The 23203-nt window shown below is 23.9% G+C and overlaps 2 protein-coding genes across 4 annotated transcripts; one reads left to right on the forward strand and one right to left on the reverse strand.

The window, feature by feature from the left end:
• Positions 1-31: 31 nt before the first annotated feature.
• LOC122860948 (myosin heavy chain, non-muscle-like) lies at positions 32-17495 on the forward strand. Of its 3 annotated transcripts, XM_044165036.1 has the most exons (8): positions 32-935; positions 9409-9565; positions 9969-10087; positions 11068-11091; positions 11410-11439; positions 11657-11749; positions 11834-16869; positions 16951-17495. In XM_044165036.1, exons 1-8 carry the CDS (start codon positions 579-581, stop codon positions 17078-17080), a joined length of 5946 nt encoding a protein of 1981 aa, XP_044020971.1. In that variant the 5' UTR covers positions 32-578; the 3' UTR covers positions 17081-17495. The 3 variants fall into 3 exon arrangements, with proteins under 3 accessions (XP_044020971.1, XP_044020973.1, XP_044020972.1); XM_044165038.1 differs by lacking the exon at positions 11410-11439; XM_044165037.1 differs by lacking the exon at positions 11068-11091.
• Positions 17496-18812: 1317 nt separating this feature from the next.
• Positions 18813-20206, reverse strand: LOC122860952 (26S proteasome non-ATPase regulatory subunit 10-like). The gene is made up of 4 exons (XM_044165047.1): positions 20005-20206; positions 19824-19922; positions 19475-19763; positions 18813-19401 (listed from the first exon to the last, which is right to left on the reverse strand). Exons 1-4 carry the CDS (start codon positions 20110-20112, stop codon positions 19208-19210), a joined length of 690 nt encoding a protein of 229 aa, XP_044020982.1. The 5' UTR covers positions 20113-20206; the 3' UTR covers positions 18813-19207.
• Between the last annotated feature and the right edge of the window lie 2997 nt (positions 20207-23203).

Here is a 23203-nt window from a genome sequence, read left to right on the forward strand (position 1 = left end):
GAAGGAAAAAGTGGGGTGGTAGATTCAGTGGCAACTGGCAAGCAAGCAAGCAAGCAGGCACGAATTCACGATTGCCGTAGTGTGACAGTGTTTGTGGCGAGTGAAAGACATTTAAGGGGAATAATAATATTATTTTTTTTTTTTTTTTACATGTGCAGTTTTAACTTTACTCAAATATAATACTTGAAACCAAAAAAAAAAAAAAAAAAAAATTACATTTTCATATAAATTATATATATAATCATTATATATATTTTTTTGTTTGTTTGTTTGTTTGATAAATAAAATAAATTAAAAAAAGTATTAAATTTAAAAACAACAAACTATAAACAAGAGGATAAAATACAACGAAAAAAAAAAAAAACAATAAAAATTCGTCTTGGCGTTGAATTGAAGGCGTGTGGTGCGCTTGCAAGATAGAAAATTTAAAAAAAAAAAAATACATACACAACTACATACATATATTTAACATTTAATTTATTTATTATTTTTTTTTTTTTTAAATTTTATCATTGTAAAAAAAAGGAGTAAATAAAAGTCGTTGTACTTCGAACGCATTGTGTACGCGTTAAATAAAAATGGCGGACGGTGAACAGAGGGTAGACCGGTCAGATCCGGAGCTACGTTATTTATCTGTCGACAGGAATAATATAAATGATCCAGCAGCACAAGCAGAATGGACACAAAAAAAATTAGTATGGGTACCACATGAAAATCAAGGTTTTGTTGCTGCTGGTATTAAAGGAGAACGTGGAGATGAAGTTGAAGTTGAATATGCTGAAACTGGTAAACGTGTACTCGTTGCCAAGGATGATATACAAAAAATGAATCCACCAAAATTCGACAAGGTTGAGGATATGGCAGAATTGACGTGTCTCAATGAAGCGTCTGTACTACATAACCTCAAAGATCGTTACTATTCTGGACTTATTTATGTAAGTTATCCTTAATTTATGACTATTGTTGATATATTTTTTTTTTTTTTCATAAATTTTTCTTGTTTTCGTCAATTATTTTACTTTAAAAATGACATTAACTGTCAATTTTTCTATTTGTCATTATTGTTTTGATTATTATTATTATTTTTATTGATAGTGTCAATTTTGTTGATGTATTTTTGTAATTTATAAATTTTAAAATATGATATTTACTCCAAAATGTCATCAAGCTGTTCTCACTGGTTTATCAAGGTGATCCATATATGGTGTATCAAACTGAAAACAAGGTGTTCAATACCCACATATACATGTATATTTATCATCTATATGCATATCCTGAATTTATTATCTATCTATTTTTTTTTTTATTTTTGAGTATAAACTAACTTGGCACTTGTGGTTGTTTTTATGAGGATTAAATATTGAATTTATTTTTATTTTATCGTGAATTTGTTTTACAACTCATGCAACAAGTATTGTCGTCGTTGTTGTTGTTTATTTCATTTTTTTTTTAAATGAGTGACAAGAGACAGTATTTAATTTGTCACTTTCTAATATTTATACTTAATATGTTATCGTCTGCCACGTGATGCTAATACGTGTTAAAAAAATTATCTATTTTTATTTTTCAAATATCGTGGCTATAAAAAATGTTTTTTTAATTTTTTTTTTAAATACAACTAAGTATATATATTTTATAATTATCTCGTTTCTATTTCACTTGAAAATTGTTTTTATATTGATTTTATTTTAACACCATATACGGGTATTTTAAAAAATAAAATATAATTATCTTTTTTTTTTTTTTTTTAAAAAAAACCAACTGATAACAATTTTTTTTTTTACCTTGAAAAAAAATAAACTAGAAATTATTTTTAAATTTTCGATTATTATTATTTTTCTATTTTTTTTTAACTTAAATAATATTGAATTTAAATTTAATCAGTTGAATATTTCCATTTTAGATAAGTAAATTACACGTGAGCCAATATTTTGAGTCATTATGAGTCATAGAAAAAAAATTTTTTTTAAATACAAAACACTGATATCAGTGACGTTACAATATAACGATGAACTTGATTAAAATTTAAAAAAAAAAAATAATATCTACTCATAGGAATACAGTTGAAGAAAAAAAAAAACCATTATCACTGTTTTTTTATTTATTTTTTTTATTCAATGTAAAAATAGATTAGAAAGAAAAAAACGAAAAATTTAATATTAAATTGGAATTTTAAAATCAATTAAAGCTTCACAATCGTGTCAACTTGATGATAATTATTTTCTTAATTGGTCTCATGATGATAACAATGATTTAAAGTTCTTATAAATAGTTGTTTGAATATTTTCATTTTTTATAATAAGGGTCATTTTGTTGATAAACTTTTAATCATTATTATAAATTATAATTAATATTTACCAACTAGTAATTTATATCTATTATTTATTTTTTTCATTTCATATTTTTTACTTATATTGATTGTTATTTCTATTGTCTATCAATTATTATTACTGTTATTTTTTTATTGCTCAATATTTTTATTTTCACATATTTCAAGTCACGCCCGTAACATGCTCAGCGGATAATGTAGTTCATTTTAAAGATAAGGTTTCACGATGAGATTGTGAATTATGAGCAGATGTAGTTGTTGTTCATTGCAAAAAATTAAAAACTATGAGCAAGTTTTATTTTTCAATGTGAATACTTTCTTATTTAAGAAAAAATATTATTCTTTGCTCTTCTCATCTTCATTGTACTTTTGTTTTTCACATCTTTTTTATATTTAAACCTTTTTTTTCAATTTTCAAACTTGTTTTTTTATATATTGACTTATCAAGAATGAAAAAAAAAAAATTATTTCATTCATTGTTTGTTTTTTTGATAAAGAAAAATTTTAAGAACTACACCTAGCTTCTTGAACATGATAAAATAACTTGAAAAAATAATAATAAAATTATTGTATTATATCAACAACATGATGATTAATTAGATGAAAAAAAATATTGTCGGTTTATTTTTCAAAAGCTCAATGAAACATGGAATTATTTAATGTGAAGAATTAAAATTTTTTTAAATATTTTAACATGTGTATTGATGCTCCACATTTAACAACATATAAATTAACATTATTATCATTTTAATAACAAGTTATTATTAGACGTAATTTAATGAAAAAAAAATCATTTAATATAATTTTTTTTTTTACTCTACCTTTGAAGTTAAAGTATTAAAAAAAATTATTCAAACTTTTAGCATTTTTTGTAGTTAAACCTTCAAAACATGAAAAGAAAAAACAAAATAATTTCGTTTTTGCTTGATGAATAATAATGAGCTTAAAAAAATATTTAGAAGTATAAAAAAATAGCCAAATTTTGTTTCTTTTTTTTTTTAAATTTCTATCAAGACATTTTTTATTATTTAATTTTAAAGGATAAATTTATAAAAATATTATTACCATGTGTTAAATAATTTATATTTTGTGTATAATTAGATGAAAAAAATAGAAAAAAAAATCTAGAAAGCTAAGATTGATTTAGCTGTGTAAACAGTTGATTTAGCATTGAAAAAAAAAATATTAAAACTTAACTATATACTTGAGATGTTTGTAAATGTTTTCGACAATGTACTTTTTGAACAAACATTAAATTATGACGCCATTTTGAAAATTCATAAAGCGTCTACGCGAAATGCACAGAACACCGGTTCATGGTCTTGCGAAAGGCGCCGGCTCTATCTTTTTTTTTTTTATTTAACTCAAAGTTTCACTATATAAACTTTTATTTATTATTATTTTTAATAATTTTTTTTTTCACTCCCTACATCAGCTCCATAATGTACAACATTTATTTCACAAGTATGGCTCTGCTAATTTAAAAGAAAAAAAAAATCGAAATACGATAATACAAAAATGAAATGAAATTAATATAAATTTAATTTTTACATGTCTATATATGGTAATTTGTTTCTTATCTTTTTTGTAGTTCATATGACTAATTATTCAAACGAAAAATAAAATAAAATTTCAACTAGATTAGATTTTTTAATGAAAAAAAAAACCGAAAAAATAAAATATTTTATTTATTTTAATTTTAAATATGTATGAAAAAAATATTTCCTGTTTATTTAAATATATTAATATTATTTCTTTGTCTTTGTGGTATAGTTTTCTTCTTTTTTTATTATTTTTTTTCTTTTATATTATTGTGGGAGGTTGTTGGTAAATGCACCTGTTCAAACAACCTTTGAGGAATTTCGCGTTGGCTCCACCCACATATTGAATCACTCAAACATGACATTGGTTAATTTTTTGATAATTAAAAAAATTATAATTAATACAATAAAACATTGATGTTTATAATTTTTTTTTTTTATTCAAAATATTATTAATATAATTATACTCTCTTTCTCTCTCTGTCTCTTTAAGTAAAAATTTCTTTAATATTTTATTTTTGCAATGAAATTCTTAAAAATTTCTTTCAAGAAATTTTTTTCTTTTTTTTAAATCAAAGCTGTAAATGAGCTTAATATAACGTGACTTTTTAATTTTTTAAATTCAAGTATATATGTATTTTTTTCGTCAAGTTTGTATTTGACATCGTCTTGAATTTCACCGAGGTAATGATGCTTCGAGTACATAACTTTATTGTAAATATATGGCTTTATATCATCAGTACCACTTGGTGTTTAAAAAAAAAAATAAAATGAATAATAACCCAAAGAATGTCAATGAGTTGAGAAATTATTTATATATATTTTTTTGTAATTATAAATATATAAAATAAAAAGGAGAGAACTATTTTAAAATAAATAAATAAACAATAAATTATTTGATAATTTTTAAGAAAAATATATTTAATATAAATTATTAGTAAAATTAAAAACAATGTTTAACAAAATATAAACAAGCGAGATATTTAAATTGGCAAATTGCCAAAGTATTTTTCATATGAATTTATTCTTCAAAACATTTATTGCCAAAATAGATTTAATATCCGTTCAAGTTCGCGGTTAAATACACAAATACTATTATTGTATCATTATTCTAATTTTTATTCTACTACTACTCATTCATTTAATTTTAATTTTAACATACACGTGGTTGCTTTTATTATTTTTTGCACAATCCAGTTTTATTCACTCAACGACAAAATGTCAACAACTTATATTATACTTTTAATATGAAAATAATATCTTTGACACAATTTATATCATAACAATGAAAATTTACCTGTGATGATATTTAATTATATTATTTTTATATTTTCACAAACAATTATGTATATATATTTAAAAATTTTAATAACATGCTAGTTTGTAAATGAAAATTCATACAACAAAGTCATCAAATTCTTTTTTTTTTTTTTATTTAATTAATATAATTAACTACAAACTTTATAAAATTCATTAAAACAAATCAGAAAAAAATTTCTGCTCCAAAAATATTGCGGCTATATCATCGATATATTACGTTATTAAAATATAATTTTAAAAAAAATATATAATTATTAATAAGCACTAGTTGCCTTGGTATCGTGAGCCACATTTTATTTACAATTTTTTTTTTTTTTTTCATATCGTATTAAATTGATTTGTAACTTTGAAAATTTATTTTTTATATAAATGTGGTATACAGAGAGTACCAGTTGAACGGTTTCCTTAATAGTAAGCTTAATGATGACGTCATATTCAATCGTGAGTTGTCGACGCATATCTAAGAGTAATAAAAATTCTTTAACATACATTTTTTTTTTTTTTTTAATAACATATCTGTATAAATTTTTGTGTGTATGTATAGTTAAGAAAAAATAAGTTAAAGAAAAATCGAGTTTGAAATACACATTAGATTTTTTTATGTCTATTGATATGATTTTATAAATGTTTAAATATGTTGAGTCAAATGATAAATACATGTACAGTGAATGAGGAAGGCCATTTACCGTGAAGTTTATATATCCAGTACACAAACCAAGATCAACCATGTGTCAACCGGCAAGCCTTGTCCGGAGACGCTTGAGGCTGATGTCATGCCGGTCGTTTGATCGCAATATAAAAATAAAAATAATTTTTTTTTTTGAAATTATCATAATAATAAGAAGAATGATTATAGCAAACTGAAAGTCTTTGTTTTATTATTTTTTTATTTTTTCTACTTGCTGCCCAGAGGCTAGAAAAAAAAATCTTTTTTTTTTTTTGAATATATTCTTTGCACGAAATGTATTGAATAATTTCTTTCAAGTAGAAAAATAATAAACCATTGGAATATGTATATAATATTGAATGTAGAAAATAATTTTTTGGAGTATTAATATTTTTGATTTAGTTTATAAATTTCAATCAGTGTTTTTATAGACAAAAAATTAACATTTTCTAATAACTTTATTTGATGCGTATTGGCTTTTTTTTTTTTTAACTTTATTTTTTATCATTACTACATAGAATTGTGGTTTTTTTTTGGTAAGGTGGTCTGATACCGGAATCTGACAGGTGTTTGCCATGAAAAAAAAATTTTTAATTCATGTACACAAGCTGTTGTGTTTAGCCTACTTAAATATCTCAAACAAATAACAAAAATAATATAGATGTTACTTTTATAATTGACATTATTTTTAAAAAAGAAAATTTTAATAATTAATAGCTTTAAATGTAATTAACAATTATTGTTATTTAACATAATTATATTAACAAGAAAAAAATTAATTTATGATTTTTGTTTTTTTTTTTTTTATAAAAATGACATTAATTGTTTAGAAAAAAAAATTTCTAAAGAAAAATTTTATGAAATTATGCTTCTAGTATTTAAACAACACATTTTTGTTAAGCCAAGCTGATATACATTTTTTTCTTATACTTTTAATTACGTAAACAAATTGAAATAATAATAAAAAAAAAAAACATCAAATCATAAAAGATGTATCTCTGTATAAGACAAGATATTGAATCAAAGATTTATCCATATAAGGACCAATCGTCCTTAACCCGGTTTGGAAGTGCCTCACCATCATCGAGGCTAGTACAATACTACGCTTTATCCATGAAAACAACATCGAATGGACCACGTCTTGTACCATTTATGGTCAACCCATATTTCCATATATATATTCTTGATATTTAAAAAAAAAAATAAAACCATAAAAAAAATATATTACTTGCAAAATTTTACCTTCGAATAAGACCCGTTATCATACATTCATATAAAAAAAAATCATTACATTATTACACACATGTATACTCTGACAACTTTATTATTTAAATAAAAAAATTAATTAACTATTATTTTCAATTAAATTCTTTTAAATATTTTTTGATAAATTTTAGTCATGCCATCATCATCATGATCATCATGGTCAATCGTTTGTGTATGCATTTAAAAATATATGCAAGAAATACCAAGGTTGCCCAGTTAGATTCACTCTCAGTCCCAAAAATAAACTTTTTTAAAAAAATTCAAGATTCTCTTTTTTAGTAAATATACATTTTAACTTTAGCATATTTTTGAATACATAATTATTCATTTAAAAAGTAATTTATATCAATAATCAATTAAATATTTCAATAAAATTTTACATTGTTAAACAACTATCACTGTATTTTTTTTTTTTCAAATATCATTTTGGATTTGAAAAAAAAAAAAAATTATAGTAGAAGCTTAGTTTGATGATTGTACATAAGCCAAGCAAGAATGTCGAATAGGTCGACGACATGAGGACCCCGAGGGACCGGTTTCGGGGGCCTTCGGACATTCGTATGAATAAAACGACCGAAACAATATTGGAACCATACCGTTGGATCCTTGCAAACCACATTGTAATACACACAAAAAAAAAATTTATATATATTTTTTCTATTGCTTCAAATTTAACACCAAATACAACAAATATTTTTTCATCTCAACTAGTAGTAAATAATTATTTACACAATATGTTTTTGTTAAATTAAATTTTTTTTTTTTTTTTGTTGTTGTACATAGTTATTATGTGGTACATGAATATTTACAGTAAAGTTGATATAATTATTATTATAAATGACGAAGACATGAAGAACGTCATGGGGAAAGTGAGCTGATGAATCATAAGGTTAAAAAAAAGAGCCAAAGGAAGCGAAATTTCCAATGATGATACTGACTCACTGAGATCTTATAATTTTAGTATACAATTGGTCATCAAATTACAGACTTTTTTTTCAAATATATATATTATAAAATTATTTTAAATCCGGTTGTTATTTTTTTATCTTATTTATTATTTATTTTAACATGTTTTAAATAAATTTTTATTTTATGACGATGCTGATGATTCTTGTTGAATGACGTCTTGAAGAATTAAGATTACACAAGGGCTTTCACATTGACAGTTTTAAAATTGTCTACGTCAATGAATGCGTAGATTTTCTTTCTATTATTTATATATAAAAACTATATGAACTTGGTTTTGATTTTATTATAATGTTATCTTCAATTTCCCTTTTAGCCTAAAGCTAACTGAAAAAAAAACGACCTTCAAGATATATAATTTTATATTATTTTTCGATGTCTCGATGTCGATATACTCTTTAAACATAAATTTTCACCTTTGGAATTCTCATTTAATTTTATATTTATTTGATAATAAATTACATATCTGAATTATTATTACTCAGAGCTAGTTTTTTTAAGTATCAAAACTTGTGAATTGAATATATTTATATATTTATTAAAAATCAATAAAATATAAATTGTTTTTTTTTCATTTTATTTGTTGTTTTTAATATTATTAGTATACTTTTACTAAAAAAAAGTATTTCGAATACCTTGAGTTATACTTGAAAGGTTGGGTCCCGGAGGTTTGCTTGAATTTGTGTTGAAATACTTTCATGCATGAAACATTTATACAACAAAATGTATACTAAACATCAAATCAACTCTCATTCACCAAGTGAGATTGTACACACCCATCATATTTCCGCGAATCATGTCAGTGCACTCTTCAGATAATATATAAAAATACTTCAACAAATTCTTATGATTCTTTTCTCTCGTATGTTTCAATAAAACTTTTTTTTTTCTTTTTGTTTATTATCTTCACACCTCGATTACTTTTTGACAAGAAAGAATATCCATGTAGACGTGCAAAAAGCCAATCTGCCAAATTGACATATAGAATGAAAAAAAATGAAAATAAAAAGCCTTTATCTTTTGAATATATACTCATATTATCCACATATATTTTTTTTTCTACAGCATGAAAGAAACATTCTTCTTGTATTTTTATATACACATATATGAAACTGAAAAGATGAGTCATATACGTGCCATATTTGATATTTTTCTCATTGGCTTCAGCTATAATCATTTGAGATAATTAAAAAAAAATATACATACGTGATTAAAGCTAAAAAATATAGATGAATATAAATAATTATTTTAATTTAATTTTAATAAATTTATTTATTATAACTGTAATTATTTACTAATTTTATTTTTTAATTTTTCAGACTTATTCTGGTCTGTTTTGTGTTGTTGTCAATCCATACAAGAGATTGCCAATTTATACAGAAAAGATTATGGAAAGATATAAGGGCATCAAAAGACACGAAGTACCACCTCATGTTTTTGCAATTACTGACACTGCCTACCGGTCCATGTTACAAGGTATATTATAAAAAATAAATAATGATAATACTAATGTACTAAGGTGTTGAAAAAAAATAAAATATTTCAATTATATTATCATGATAATTAAACAAAGTATAAATCAATGTTGCTTTACTTTGGAATGCTATGAAAATTTAGTCGCAAGTGTTTCTCTTTGTTACATTGAAGAAAAAAAAAATTTGATATTATTATTGTATCGAATTATTATATTTAATTATGTATATAAATTTTTTATTTCTCTCTTTGCTTATCTGGCGCAAATTCAAACGATGCCAAGTATTCTTTTGTTTATCGTATGACTCATGTTACAAATAATAACATAATAAATTATTGAATCTTTTGATTTTCATTATAATAATGATGATAATTTTAAATTTTATATATGGTTATTAATTTTTAGATCGTGAGGATCAGTCAATTCTTTGTACTGGTGAATCTGGTGCTGGAAAAACAGAAAATACTAAAAAAGTTATTCAATATTTGGCCTATGTTGCTGCATCAAAACCCAAATCAAATGCTGTAAGTTATCAAACTTAATTTTTTTATTTATTTAAATTAAATATATATACACTTTTGTATTTTTTATTTTTGTTGAGCAAGTAAATTTTTAGTCAGCTATATAGTTTTGCAGTAAGCGAAATTTAATACTTTTTTTTTGTTGAAATCAATCGGTTTTGATATTTAAACTGTGAAAAGATAAATTATCAAAAACAGTATATTAATGTGAATTTTTATTTTTGATATTACGTGATGAAAAAAATAAATAATAATCCAATAAAATGATTATTTTTAAAATTCTATTTTTAAAAAATAAAATAAAAAAAAAGAAATAGCTTGGATAATAGAATTTTATTAAATACCGGTTTTCATGTTGGTACATTGCAATTGATTTTAATCGAACATCATTTTGCAATTGTTGAATGATCACGTCATCTGATTACTCTTGGTACTCTGCTCGTGATTGATTTAGGTCAGATGTCTTCAATATGTCTTGGATTTGTTTATTATTATTTTTGAAAAATGTTTTATTTTATATTTCCTTACATTGAATATTTTATATATAAATAAATTTTATTATGACATTATTTAATAAAATATTAATTAATCAATTTTTTATTCTTCAAATCATTTATATTATTCCAAGTAATTTTATACATAAATTAAAACGAGATTTTATCTATAATTTTTTAGCCATTTAATATATTTTTTAAAGAGGAGTTTATTAATTTTATTTTATCGATAATTGATCTATTTTTAATGATTTTATATTTATCATTTATTTATTTATTTTTATAATTTATAAATGATAAATATTGGAATTATTTAATTTTTAAAATATATTCCTGTTGAAAATGTAATTACTATTGAAAGCCATAGAAAAATATATTTTTTCAATTTTTTTTTCTTTGTGGTTTTTGATCAACTAGTTTAAGATATGTAATCTGATTTGTTTGATACTTTTTTTTTTCGGTGCTGATTTCTACGACCACTTCAACTAGACCCCAAGTCCAGCATTAATAATAGTAAGTTTAATAAAAAGAAAAAAGAAAAAGAAAAAAAAACTGTATTATTTGTAAATGCAAAGTTTTTTTTTTTTTTTTTTTAATTATTTATTTATTTTTTAAAATGTTTGTCAAGTTTTTGTCTGTTTTTATTATTATATGTTTTTAAAATCTAATGTATTAATATCATTTTGGGGTTTATTAAGTATAACATAAATTTTAATTTTTTTTTAATTTCATTTTTAAAATATTACTATGTGTATATTTTTAATTCATTAAACATACTAATCAATTCATTGTAATGTGCTTTAATAATTTGACTACTGCCTGTGGATCCAGGGGACTGGGAGTACAACGGAGAAATTCGCGGTAATTATATGAAATTATTGGTGTGAGTTTTATCAATAAAATATGGAAAAGAAAATAAAAAAAAAAATTATTAAAATATTCTCAGATAAAAAAAATTGTTTTGTGTATCATCTTCATCTGTCTAATTGTTGCTGCATGTTGTTAGTTTGTCAAAAATAAAAAAAGAAATTGAAAGTATAATTTACTAATTGATTATGTATTTATTTAATTGACTCAGGGTGAATTGGAACAACAGTTACTTCAAGCCAATCCAATATTGGAAGCCTTCGGTAATGCAAAAACTGTAAAGAATGACAATTCTTCGAGATTTGTAAGTTATCATCAATATCAATATTATAAATGATAATAAATAAATAAATAATATAATAGATTGATAATGGCTTTTTTTTTTTAGGGTAAATTTATAAGAATAAATTTTGATGCATCTGGATATATTGCTGGTGCAAATATTGAAACATATTTACTTGAAAAATCACGAGCAATTAGACAAGCAAAAGATGAAAGAACATTTCATATATTTTATCAGTTACTTGCTGGTGCATCACCAGAACAAAAAAAAGAATTTATACTAGAAGATCCAAAATTATATCCATTTTTATCAAGTGGTAATTTGCCAGTATCTGGTGTTGATGATGCTGCTGAATTTGCATCAACAGTTAAATCAATGAATATAATGGGAATGACAAATGAAGATTTTTCATCAATATTTCGTATTGTATCAGCAGTTATGTTATTTGGTTCAATGCAATTTAGACAAGAAAGAAATTCTGATCAAGCAACATTACCAGATAATACTGTTGCACAAAAAATATCACATTTATTGGGTTTAAGTGTAACTGAAATGACAAAAGCATTTTTAAAACCAAGAATTAAAGTTGGACGTGATTTTGTAACAAAAGCACAAACAAAAGAACAAGTTGAATTTGCTGTTGAGGCAATATCAAAAGCATGCTATGAAAGAATGTTTCGTTGGTTAGTTAATAGAGTTAATAGATCACTTGATAGAACTAAAAGACAAGGTGCAAGTTTTATTGGTATATTAGATATGGCTGGTTTTGAAATATTTGAATTAAATTCATTTGAACAATTATGTATTAATTATACAAATGAAAAATTACAACAATTATTTAATCATACAATGTTTATATTAGAACAAGAAGAATATCAACGTGAAGGTATTGAATGGAAATTTATTGATTTTGGTTTAGATTTACAGCCAACAATTGATCTTATTGATAAACCAATGGGTATTATGGCATTACTTGATGAAGAATGTTGGTTTCCAAAAGCAACAGATAAAACATTTGTTGAAAAACTTGTTGGTGCACATAGTGTACATCCAAAATTTATGAAAACAGATTTTCGTGGTGTTGCTGATTTTGCTATTATTCATTATGCTGGTAAAGTTGATTATTCAGCAGCAAAATGGCTTATGAAAAATATGGATCCACTTAATGAAAATATTGTTAGTTTATTACAAGCATCACAAGATCCATTTGTATGTCATATATGGAAAGATGCTGAAATTGTTGGTATGGCACAACAAGCATTAACAGATACACAATTTGGTGCTAGAACAAGAAAAGGTATGTTTCGTACTGTATCACAATTATATAAAGAACAACTTGCTAAACTTATGGTTACACTTAAAAATACAAATCCAAATTTTGTACGTTGTATTATACCAAATCATGAAAAAAGAGCTGGTAAAATTGATGCACCACTTGTACTTGATCAATTACGTTGTAATGGTGTACTTGAAGGTATACGTATATGTCGTCAAGGTTTTCCAAATCGTATACCATTCCAAGAATTTCGTCAACGTTATGAATTATTAACACCAAATGTCATACCAAAAGGTTTTATGGATGGTAAAAAAGCATGTGAAAAAATGATACAAGCACTTGAATTAGATCCAAATTTATATCGTGTTGGACAATCGAAAATATTCTTTAGAGCTGGTGTATTGGCACATCTTGAAGAGGAACGTGATTATAAAATAACTGATCTTATTGTTAATTTTCAAGCATTTTGTCGTGGTTTTTTGGCACGTCGTAATTATCAAAAACGTTTACAACAATTAAATGCAATACGTATTATACAACGTAATTGTGCTGCATATTTAAAATTACGTAATTGGCAATGGTGGAGATTATATACAAAAGTTAAACCTCTACTTGAAGTTACAAAACAAGAAGAAAAATTAACACAAAAAGAAGATGAATTAAAACAAGTTAGAGATAAATTAGAATCACAATTACATTCAGCACAAGAATATGAAAGAAAATATCAATTGGCAATTGAAGAAAAAACAATTTTAGCTGAACAATTACAAGCTGAAGTTGAATTATGTGCTGAAGCTGAAGAAATGCGTGCAAGATTAGCAGCAAGAAAACAAGAATTAGAAGAAATATTACATGATTTAGAAGCACGTATTGAAGAAGAAGAAGAAAGAAGTACAAGTTTAACACAAGAAAAAAAAAAATTACAATTAAATATTAGTGATTTAGAAGAACAACTTGAAGAAGAAGAAGCATCAAGACAAAAATTACAACTTGAAAAAGTACAATGTGATGGTAAATTAAAAAAATTAGAAGAAGATTTAGCACTTGCTGATGATACTAATCAAAAGCTATTAAAAGAAAAAAAATTATTAGAAGAAAGAGCTAATGATTTATCACAAACACTTGCTGAAGAAGAAGAAAAAGCTAAACATTTAGCTAAATTAAAAGCTAAACATGAAGCAACAATTGCTGATCTTGAAGAAAAATTATTAAAAGATCATCAACAAAGACAAGAAGTTGATAGATCAAAAAGAAAAGTTGAAACTGAAGTATCTGATCTTAAAGATCAATTAGCTGAACGTAAAACACAAGTTGAAGAATTACAATTACAACTTGGTAAACGTGAAGAAGAATTAAATCAAGTTATGTTAAAAATTGATGAAGAAGCTGCTGCTAAAGCACAAGCACAAAAAGCATTACGTGAATATGAATCACAACTTGCTGAATTACAAGAAGATCTTGAAGCTGAAAAAATTGCACGTAGTAAAGCTGAAAAATTAAAACGTGATTTAAATGAAGAATTAGAAGCATTAAAAAATGAATTACTTGATTCACTTGATACAACAGCAGCACAACAAGAATTACGATCAAAACGTGAACAAGAACTTGCAACATTAAAAAAAAATCTTGAAGATGAAACATCTGGTCATGAAGCAACAATATCTGATATGCGTCATAAACATACACAAGAATTAACTGGTATGAATGAACAAATGGATGCATTAAAAAAAAATAAAGCAGCACTTGAAAAAACAAAATCAACATTAGAAGCTGAAAATGCTGATTTAGCAACTGAATTACGTTCAATTGGTGCAAGTAGACAAGAATCAGATCGTCGACGTAAACAAGCTGAACAACAATTAGTTGAATTAAATGCAAAATTAACTGAAATTGAAAGATCAAAACAAGAATTAGCTGAAAGAGTTACAAAATTACAACTTGAAGCTGAAACAGTATCACAACAATTAGAAGCATCTGAATTAAAAGCATCAGCAGCTGTTAAAGCATCAACAGCATGTGAATCACAATTTACTGAAATGCAACAACAGCTAGAAGAAGAAACAAGACAAAAATTAGCATTGAGCTCAAAATTACGTGCTATTGAAAGTGAAAAAGAAAGTCTTCATGATCAATTGGAAGAAGAAGAAGAAGCAAAACGTGCATTAGATAAACAAGTACAAGCATTAACATTACAATTAATTGATGCTAAAAAACGTGGTGATGAAGAGGCTGATGCAGCAATTGTACTTGAAGAAGCACGTAAACGTTGTATGAAAGATATTGAAGCATTACAACGACAAGTTGAAGAATTACAAGCAGCAAATGATAAATTAGATAAATCAAAACGTAAAATACAAGCTGAATTAGAAGATGGTACAATTGAACTTGAAGTACAAAGAGCTAAAGTTATTGAGCTTGAAAAAAAACAAAAAAATTTTGATAAAGTACTTGCTGAAGAAAAAGCTGTATCTGAACAATTTGCTGAACAAAGAGATTCTGCTGAACGTGAAGCACGTGAAAAAGAAACACGTGTATTATCATTAACACGTGAATTAGATGAACTTAATGAAAAAGTTGAAGAACTTGAACGTGGACGTCGTACATTACAATCAGAACTTGATGAACTTGTTAATAATCAAGGTACAGCTGATAAAAATGTACATGAATTAGAAAAAGCTAAACGTGCACTTGAATCACAATATGCTGAAAAATGTTCACAAGTTGAAGAACTTGAAGATGAATTACAATTTACTGAAGATGCAAAATTACGTCTTGAAGTTAATATGCAAGCATTAAGAGCACAATTTGAGCGTGATTTACAAGCTAAAGAAGAACAAGCTGAAGAAAAACGTCGTGGTCTTGTTAAACAATTACGTGATTTTGAAGCTGAACTTGAAGATGAAAGAAAACAACGTGCTGCTGCAATTGCTGCACGTAAAAAATTAGAAGCTGATTATAAAGATCTTGAACAACAATTAGAAATGCATAATAAAGTTAAAGAAGATGCATTAAAACAATTAAAAAAATTACAAACACAAATGAAAGATGGTTCACGTGAAGCTGAAGAAGCACGTGTTGCACGTGATGAACTTATTATTATTGCTAAAGAAGCTGAAAAAAAAGCTAAAAATCTTGAAGCTGATTTATTACAATTAACTGAAGATTTAGCAGCAAGTGAACGTGCAAGACGTGTTGCTGAAAATGAACGTGATGAATTACAAGAAGAAGTTAATAATAATGCAAATAAAGGTACACTTATGCTTGATGAAAAACGTCGTTTAGAAGCTAGAATAGCAACACTTGAAGAAGAATTAGAAGAAGAACAATCAAATAGTGAAATAATTGCTGATCGTTCAAGAAAAGGACAAATATTAATTGAACAAATGACAACTGATTTAACAACTGAACGTTCATCATCACAAAAAATTGAATCACAAAGATTATTACTTGAACGACAAAATAAAGAATTAAAAGCTAAACTTGCTGAACTTGAAACAGCACAACGTGCTAAAACAAAAGCAACAATACAAGCACTTGAATCTAAAATAAGTAATCTTGATGAACAACTTGAAACTGAAGCTAAAGAACGTTTTGCACAACAAAAAGTTAATCGTAAATTGGATAAAAAATTAAAAGAAATGAATTTACAATTGGAAGATGAAAGAAGAAATTCAGATCAATTTAAAGAACAAGTTGAAAAAGCTAATTTACGAGTTAAAACACTTAAAAGACAATTGGATGAAACTGAAGAAGAACTTGACAGGCTCAAGGGATTAAAAAGAAAAGATCAAAGAAGAATTGATGAAATGGCTGAAACACAAGAAAATTTAAATCGTGAAGTTGCTAATCTTAAAAATAAACTTCGGTAAGTTTTTTTTTTAAAAAAACTATCATTAATCATTATTATTATAAATATCTAAATTTTTTATTATTTATTTATCTTTAGTCGTGGTGGTGTACCAATTGGTTTGAGTTCAACAAGAATAACTAAACGTGGATCTGCACAAGCTGGTGGTTCTGGTGATGATTCAACAACTCAAGATGAAAGTATCGATGGTGAAGAATCTATTAATTAATAATCATTTATCAATTAAATTACACATTTGCAGTTTAAAAAAAAATCTAAAATTAAAATAAACAAAAAAAAAATAATAATAATAAAATTAAAAACAAACAAACATTTAAAAAAATATTTAAAATAATGCATAATAAAATTAAAAGAAGAAAAAAAAAAAAAACAACAAATATTTAAAGTGAGAAACTAGATTTTTAATTGCATGCAAATAAGCATCAATGAATAACGCCACATTATATCATAGAAAGCAATTTATTTCTCTATTATTATTACTATTATTATTATAATTATTATTATTATATTATTATATATTATTATTATTATTATTTTATTATATCATTTCTACCAGAAGTATATTATGCATGTTTATATTATTTAAAAAAAAAAAAAAATACAACATGTGTATTTATAACTTCCAACAAGATGCCATCAAGAGAAGATAAAATGAAAGAACCTGTACATAACTTAACAGCTTACTAACTGACCGTCGAACGGTTCTAATGCAAATGCGCCAATAAATTCAAAAAAAATAATAAAGCAACAATTAAAATATATATTATATACTTAATATATATTTTAAATAAAAAAAAAAAAAAAAAAAATGAATAATAAATAAATTAAAAAGAAATAACATTTTTTTCGTTTTTAAGTATACGTAAGACACTAATGTTTACTACCATTTACGATATGTTATTATGAAACATCGAAAAAAATAAAAAAAATTACTAAAATAGGTAATCGTTGATTATTTTTTATAATAGTTAACAAAATATGTACGAAATGTAAAAGTAAAATGTAATATGATCAAATTTTCAATGAAAAAAAAATAATTAAAATAATCATTGTAATAATTTTCATTTTAACAAATTGTTTTTTTTTTTTTTAAAAAAAAAAAAAGAATATAAATATATTTCGGGTGCCTCAGTATTTATTTACAATTTTTTTTTTTTTTTTTTTTTCAGCATTAATTTTTCTCTTTTGCTGGTTTGTTTGTTTGTTTTATTTTTTAAACGATTTTTATATTGCGTACCCAACTATTGCATTTATAGATAATTTTGTTTTTTTTTTTTTTTTTTTTTCTGGCATTATGTTAATCGAATAAATCACAGGGATTAGGCACCCACGATTTTTCAACATAACAATAACATTTTTTTTTCGTTTAATTTGTACTTAAAAAGATAAAATAATTTGATCTTAATTTAAAAAATAATTCCTTGTGACTCCAAGATTTGTTTATGAATCTTTTAAATGAAATAGATGGAATAAAAAAATTAAATTAACTCAAACGATTTTCATTGTGACTCAATCTGTCTAGAAAAAATTAAAAATCAAAAATTAAACAACTGTACATATTTAAAAAAGAAAATTTATTTCATAAAATTTTTTTTTCAAATATAAAATTATTGTTGGTATTAAATTTTTTAATTTTTTCACACTATGTATTTTGATACACATTACTACTCAGTAAATTATTTATCATTTATATGTTGGTATATTCTTGAATCATTAAATTCAATTTATCGAACACGCCCAAATATCAACATGAAAAAAAAAAAAAAAGTAAATTAAAAAAGCCTTAAAAAATTTCATTCAAAATAATATACTGTTTTTTTTTTTTTTTCTAAGACTTGAACAAGGATTTGATGAATCAATAATTAACACTTAAAACTTAATTGAAAAAAGTAAAAAATAAATTTAAAAAATGTTAATTGTGTATATATAAGATGTCGAATATATTTTGTCTGCCACTTGCTCCATGTAAACAATTATTTTTCCAATAAATGGATAAATCAAAAAGAAACATAATTATTAAATAATCCAATACTTGTAATTTGGTAAAAACCAAGTGGCAGACTAATAATGATAAAAATTAAAATTATATAAAGTATAAATTCATGCTAAAATAATGAGTGAATTTTGATAAATTTTATACATTAATATTTGACCACGATCGTTAACAACATCTTAGTACATTTTTATAAATAAACAAAATTAATTTAAAATAAAAAAAAACAAAAATGATTATTTATAGTTTTTATTAATCACAAAATTTATTAATGAAAAAAGTATTTAATTATAAGTTGAAAAAAATATTCATTGATGAATTATTATTTTTGATTTTAAATAATTATGATAAATTATTTTCAGTAATTTTTTTAAGTTGTTTTATGAGTGATGGTGTTGCAAGATCAATTGGTGTTTTACGTTCTTTATTTGTAACATCAATTTTAGCACCATGAGTCGTTAATAATCTAGCAATATCTTGACGATCTTCTTCACAGGCTAAATGAAGAGCTGTATTACCATACATATCTGTTTTATCTGTACAAATAAAAGAACAAAAAGAAATTAATTATATTAATAATATTAAAATAATGATAATAAAAATAATGACCAATTTGTAATTTCTTTTCTTGTTCCAATAGTAATTTGACAATTTCAATGTTTCCTTTTGATGCTGCACGATGAAGTGGTGTTGCACCACGTTTATCAATAATATTAATATCAGCATTTTTTTCAATAAGTAAATTACATATTGCATGCCAATTTTTACTTGCAGCATACTGAAGAGCTGAATGACCATCAATTGTTTGTGCATTTGGATTTGCACCTTCAGTTAATAATGTTTCAACAACTTTTTCACGACCAGCTGATGAAGCAAGTATTAGTGGTGTCATGTTTGTCTATAATTTAATAATCAAAATTAGTCATTTGATTAAAATAATAATTTAGAGTAAACTTACATCATCTTCAGGATCAACTGGTACACCAAGTGATAAAAAATGTTGAACAAGCTGATTGTGTCCTCCTAATGCTGACCAATGAATCAGCATTCTTCCATTCTATTTAAAAATGAATATAAAAATAAAAATTTATAACCTCTTTAAATTTTATAAAATGACCGGTTTAATTATTCAATCTTACAGGATCAGTTTGAGTTATTAATTTATCATTTTCGTCAACAAGATTTTTAACTGCTGTCACTTTTCCTTGATAAGCCAAGTCATATATACTTGGTTCTTGAGTTGCCATTTTTTAACTTTGAAATTTAATAATGTTATTTGTTTACAAACTTTCTGGATAAAATGCGGTGAGGTTGTCAAATTGCGTCGCAAATCAGCTTACATGCGTGCGCAGACTTTTGTTTTTTTTTTTTGTTTTTAAATTTTTTATTTGCAAGTGTTTGCAAGAAAGAAGAGAGTTGTAAAAGCTTCACCAAGTGACGCTAATCTTGACATAATAATTGCTCCGAAATAAAAAAAACAAAACCATAAAATTTCAGCTTCTCAACACTTCTCAACAACAAGCTCATTTATTCAACTCTATTTTTCAATATTAAATACGTGATAATTAGAAAGAGAAAGATTTGAATTTTTTTTCGTTGTTATTCTTCAAGGTTAATTATTAAAATTTATATTACATTGATTAGTTAATATTTAAACCAACTAAATGCAAAAAAAAATCATATGAAAAAATTAATTTTTTCGATTTAAAATTTAATTTTTAAGTTGTACTTAATTTTTTATTTTTTTGCCATCACGGTCTGGGTTACGTCTCATTACACGCGCTGACTTTGTCCACATTTTACAGACCATTATGACAAAAAACAATTATAAATTAAAAATTTAATTCTAAGTTAACAAGCAAACTTTATAATCTTTTTTTTTTCATTGGGATTGTTGAAATGTCGACTTATTTTTATAATAAATTTTATGATTTATTTGCATTTTGACCTTGAAGAATAACAACAATAAATTTTTATTTTTTTTTCTAATCGTATTTATAACTTTTATATTATTTTTTTCAAATTTAAAATTTATTTATTTTATATACGTGAAGATTAAAACACAATACCTATATCTACTTTAATTTTTATTTTTCATGTAGAACGAAATTTGTCTCGTAAAAATTTATGCGGTGCAAAAAATAATTGCAATATTGATTTAATTTTTTTTTAAAGAAAATTTATAAATAATAAATTTAGTAGAAATAATTATTATCATTTTTTAGATTTATAAATTATTTCTATTTTTTGTTTATAAATTTTTATAATTTTTATTTTTTATCTTATACTTTTTTAGACATTCTTATCTACAAAATAAAACCAATGATACGACTTTATTTTTAACTTTGATAAAAATAAAAAAAAAAGGAATAACTTTTTTTTTTCTATTCAATTTCGATAAGAATACACTAAAATAAATTATATATATATATAATTTTATCATTATGATTTTCAAATGAAAACATGACGTTTCAAAGTCACATCACGTTCAATATTGTAAAATTCTACGGTTATGTAAATGTCAATTTAAAATGCATTCTGCCAAATCTTAAAGTCAGTATTCTAGGTCAAATACTTCAACATTGATGGCTAGAAGTGAATGGTTTTTTTTTTTTACTTCCACCCTTAACCGATGAATAAATTTTATCGTATCGACATTTTTTTATCAATGCCCGACAAGTAATTCAAATAATAAATTCAATTGAAATCAAATATCTCAAATATATATGAAATTTTAAACTTTTAATTAATCAAAAATATTGTATTGACTAAAATTTCAAATTAATATAATATATTTATCTTTTTTTTCCATCGAATCAATCAGTTGGAATACTCTATATAAAATTTCATTAAATTTTATTTACATGAAATTTAAATTTTTTATAAAATAAATATTAAAAAAAAAATAACTAAAATATATGTAAAAATAAAATAAAAGAATTACTGTTTTAGTAATTAATTGAATTTGACTTTTATACGTTTTTTTATAATAAATAAAAAAATGTTACTTCAGCAGCTGTCATTCCCAGCAATATGTTCGGTCAGCATACCATTTTATAATATTGATGGAAATTTATTTTATTATTTTTTTTCTACACATGTTATTTTTATATATTTTTCTCGAATAAAAAAAAAAAAATTATTTCAATGTGATTTTAACAATTGAAAAATTGATAAAACTGCCCTCAATTGAAAAGTTAAACACTCAAAATCCATGTATTTCTGGCTCACGTACAATGTTTGTATTTTTAAAAAAAACGTGATCAAAAAATTTTTCATATTTCTTATTATATTTTCCATCTTATTGTTTAAACAAAAGAAAAAAAAAAACAACCAGCAAACAAACAAGCATAAAAGATACAATTTTTTATGTCTCAAAATTTAAATGCGTACGATGTTTTTTAAATATATTTTTCTATATTTTTAAAAGACACTTTAAAAAATGATTTACTTTTATTTTCTTTGTTAAATTTTTCATCAAGTTTCTTTGTTCTTGTGTTTTATATTTTTTATATATAAAATTTTGTATGCATAAATAATAAAAACACCCTTGTTTTATCTTTTTTTGCTCATTTTTTTACACAAAAAAAAAAAAATATTTAAATGGCATAATATTAAAATTAGACTGTCAATCTGACTGAGTTGAAGATAATTTCATTAAAAGAAAAAAAAAAATTTGAATGAACAAATACATAAAAACGATAAAAAAAAATTCAATTTTGTGATGGAGCTTTCAATTGTTAAAATATTTTCTATTGAAGTGTGTGAATGAAAAAAGTGTTAGATCGGTTGATGGCCAAAAGAATATAGAAATTTCAAAGATTGAATAAGTGAAAAAAAATAAAAAATATTGAATTATATTGGATGCTCTATAACATATATTATATTATGATTCAAGATAGATAAATTTATCTCGAATTTGTTGAAAAAAATTCGATAAAAATAACAATAATTTTGTTATTTTTACAGTGCAAAATCAACAAAGACATTTGTAAAGTAAAGTAAAGTATCAAGGGTGTTGGTATATATATGAGAGTAATAGATGATTATTGCACATGTGCATCATGTGAGGGTGTGGTTAAACAGTGACAAGTGTCCAACAGCAACGTGCAATATTTTGACGTCTATTTCTATCTATTTTTTTTTCCTCTCACACTCAAAATTCACTACTTTATTTAAAAAACAAAATTAAACATAACAAAAGTGCGCAGATACATGAGAAAAAACTTGTCCACTCGTTTTTTTTTATCACGATTTTAACAACGAGTCAATTTTTGACTCGTAAACAAATCTAGTCAATTTTTTTAATATACAAAAAAGAAAGAAAAACAACTAAAA

This window comes from Aphidius gifuensis, linkage group LG1, assembly GCF_014905175.1.
Source record: "Aphidius gifuensis isolate YNYX2018 linkage group LG1, ASM1490517v1, whole genome shotgun sequence".
NCBI lineage: Eukaryota > Metazoa > Arthropoda > Insecta > Hymenoptera > Braconidae > Aphidius > Aphidius gifuensis.

Excerpts from the sequence above, each read along its gene's own strand:
- LOC122860948 (XM_044165036.1), top strand. The coding sequence starts at position 579 with ATGGCGGACGGTGAACAGAGGGTAGACCGGTCAGATCCGGAGCTACGT. Across the intron at positions 9,566-9,968 it reads CTACCGGTCCATGTTACAAG|ATCGTGAGGATCAGTCAATT; the intron begins GTATATTATAAA and ends ATTAATTTTTAG. Across the intron at positions 11,092-11,409 it reads CAAGTCCAGCATTAATAATA|GGGACTGGGAGTACAACGGA; the intron begins GTAAGTTTAATA and ends CTGTGGATCCAG.
- LOC122860952 (XM_044165047.1), bottom strand. The coding sequence starts at position 20,112 with ATGGCAACTCAAGAACCAAGTATATATGACTTGGCTTATCAAGGAAAA. Across the intron at positions 19,923-20,004 it reads TAATAACTCAAACTGATCCT|AATGGAAGAATGCTGATTCA; the intron begins GTAAGATTGAAT and ends ATTTTTAAATAG. Across the intron at positions 19,764-19,823 it reads CAGTTGATCCTGAAGATGAT|ACAAACATGACACCACTAAT; the intron begins GTAAGTTTACTC and ends ATTAAATTATAG.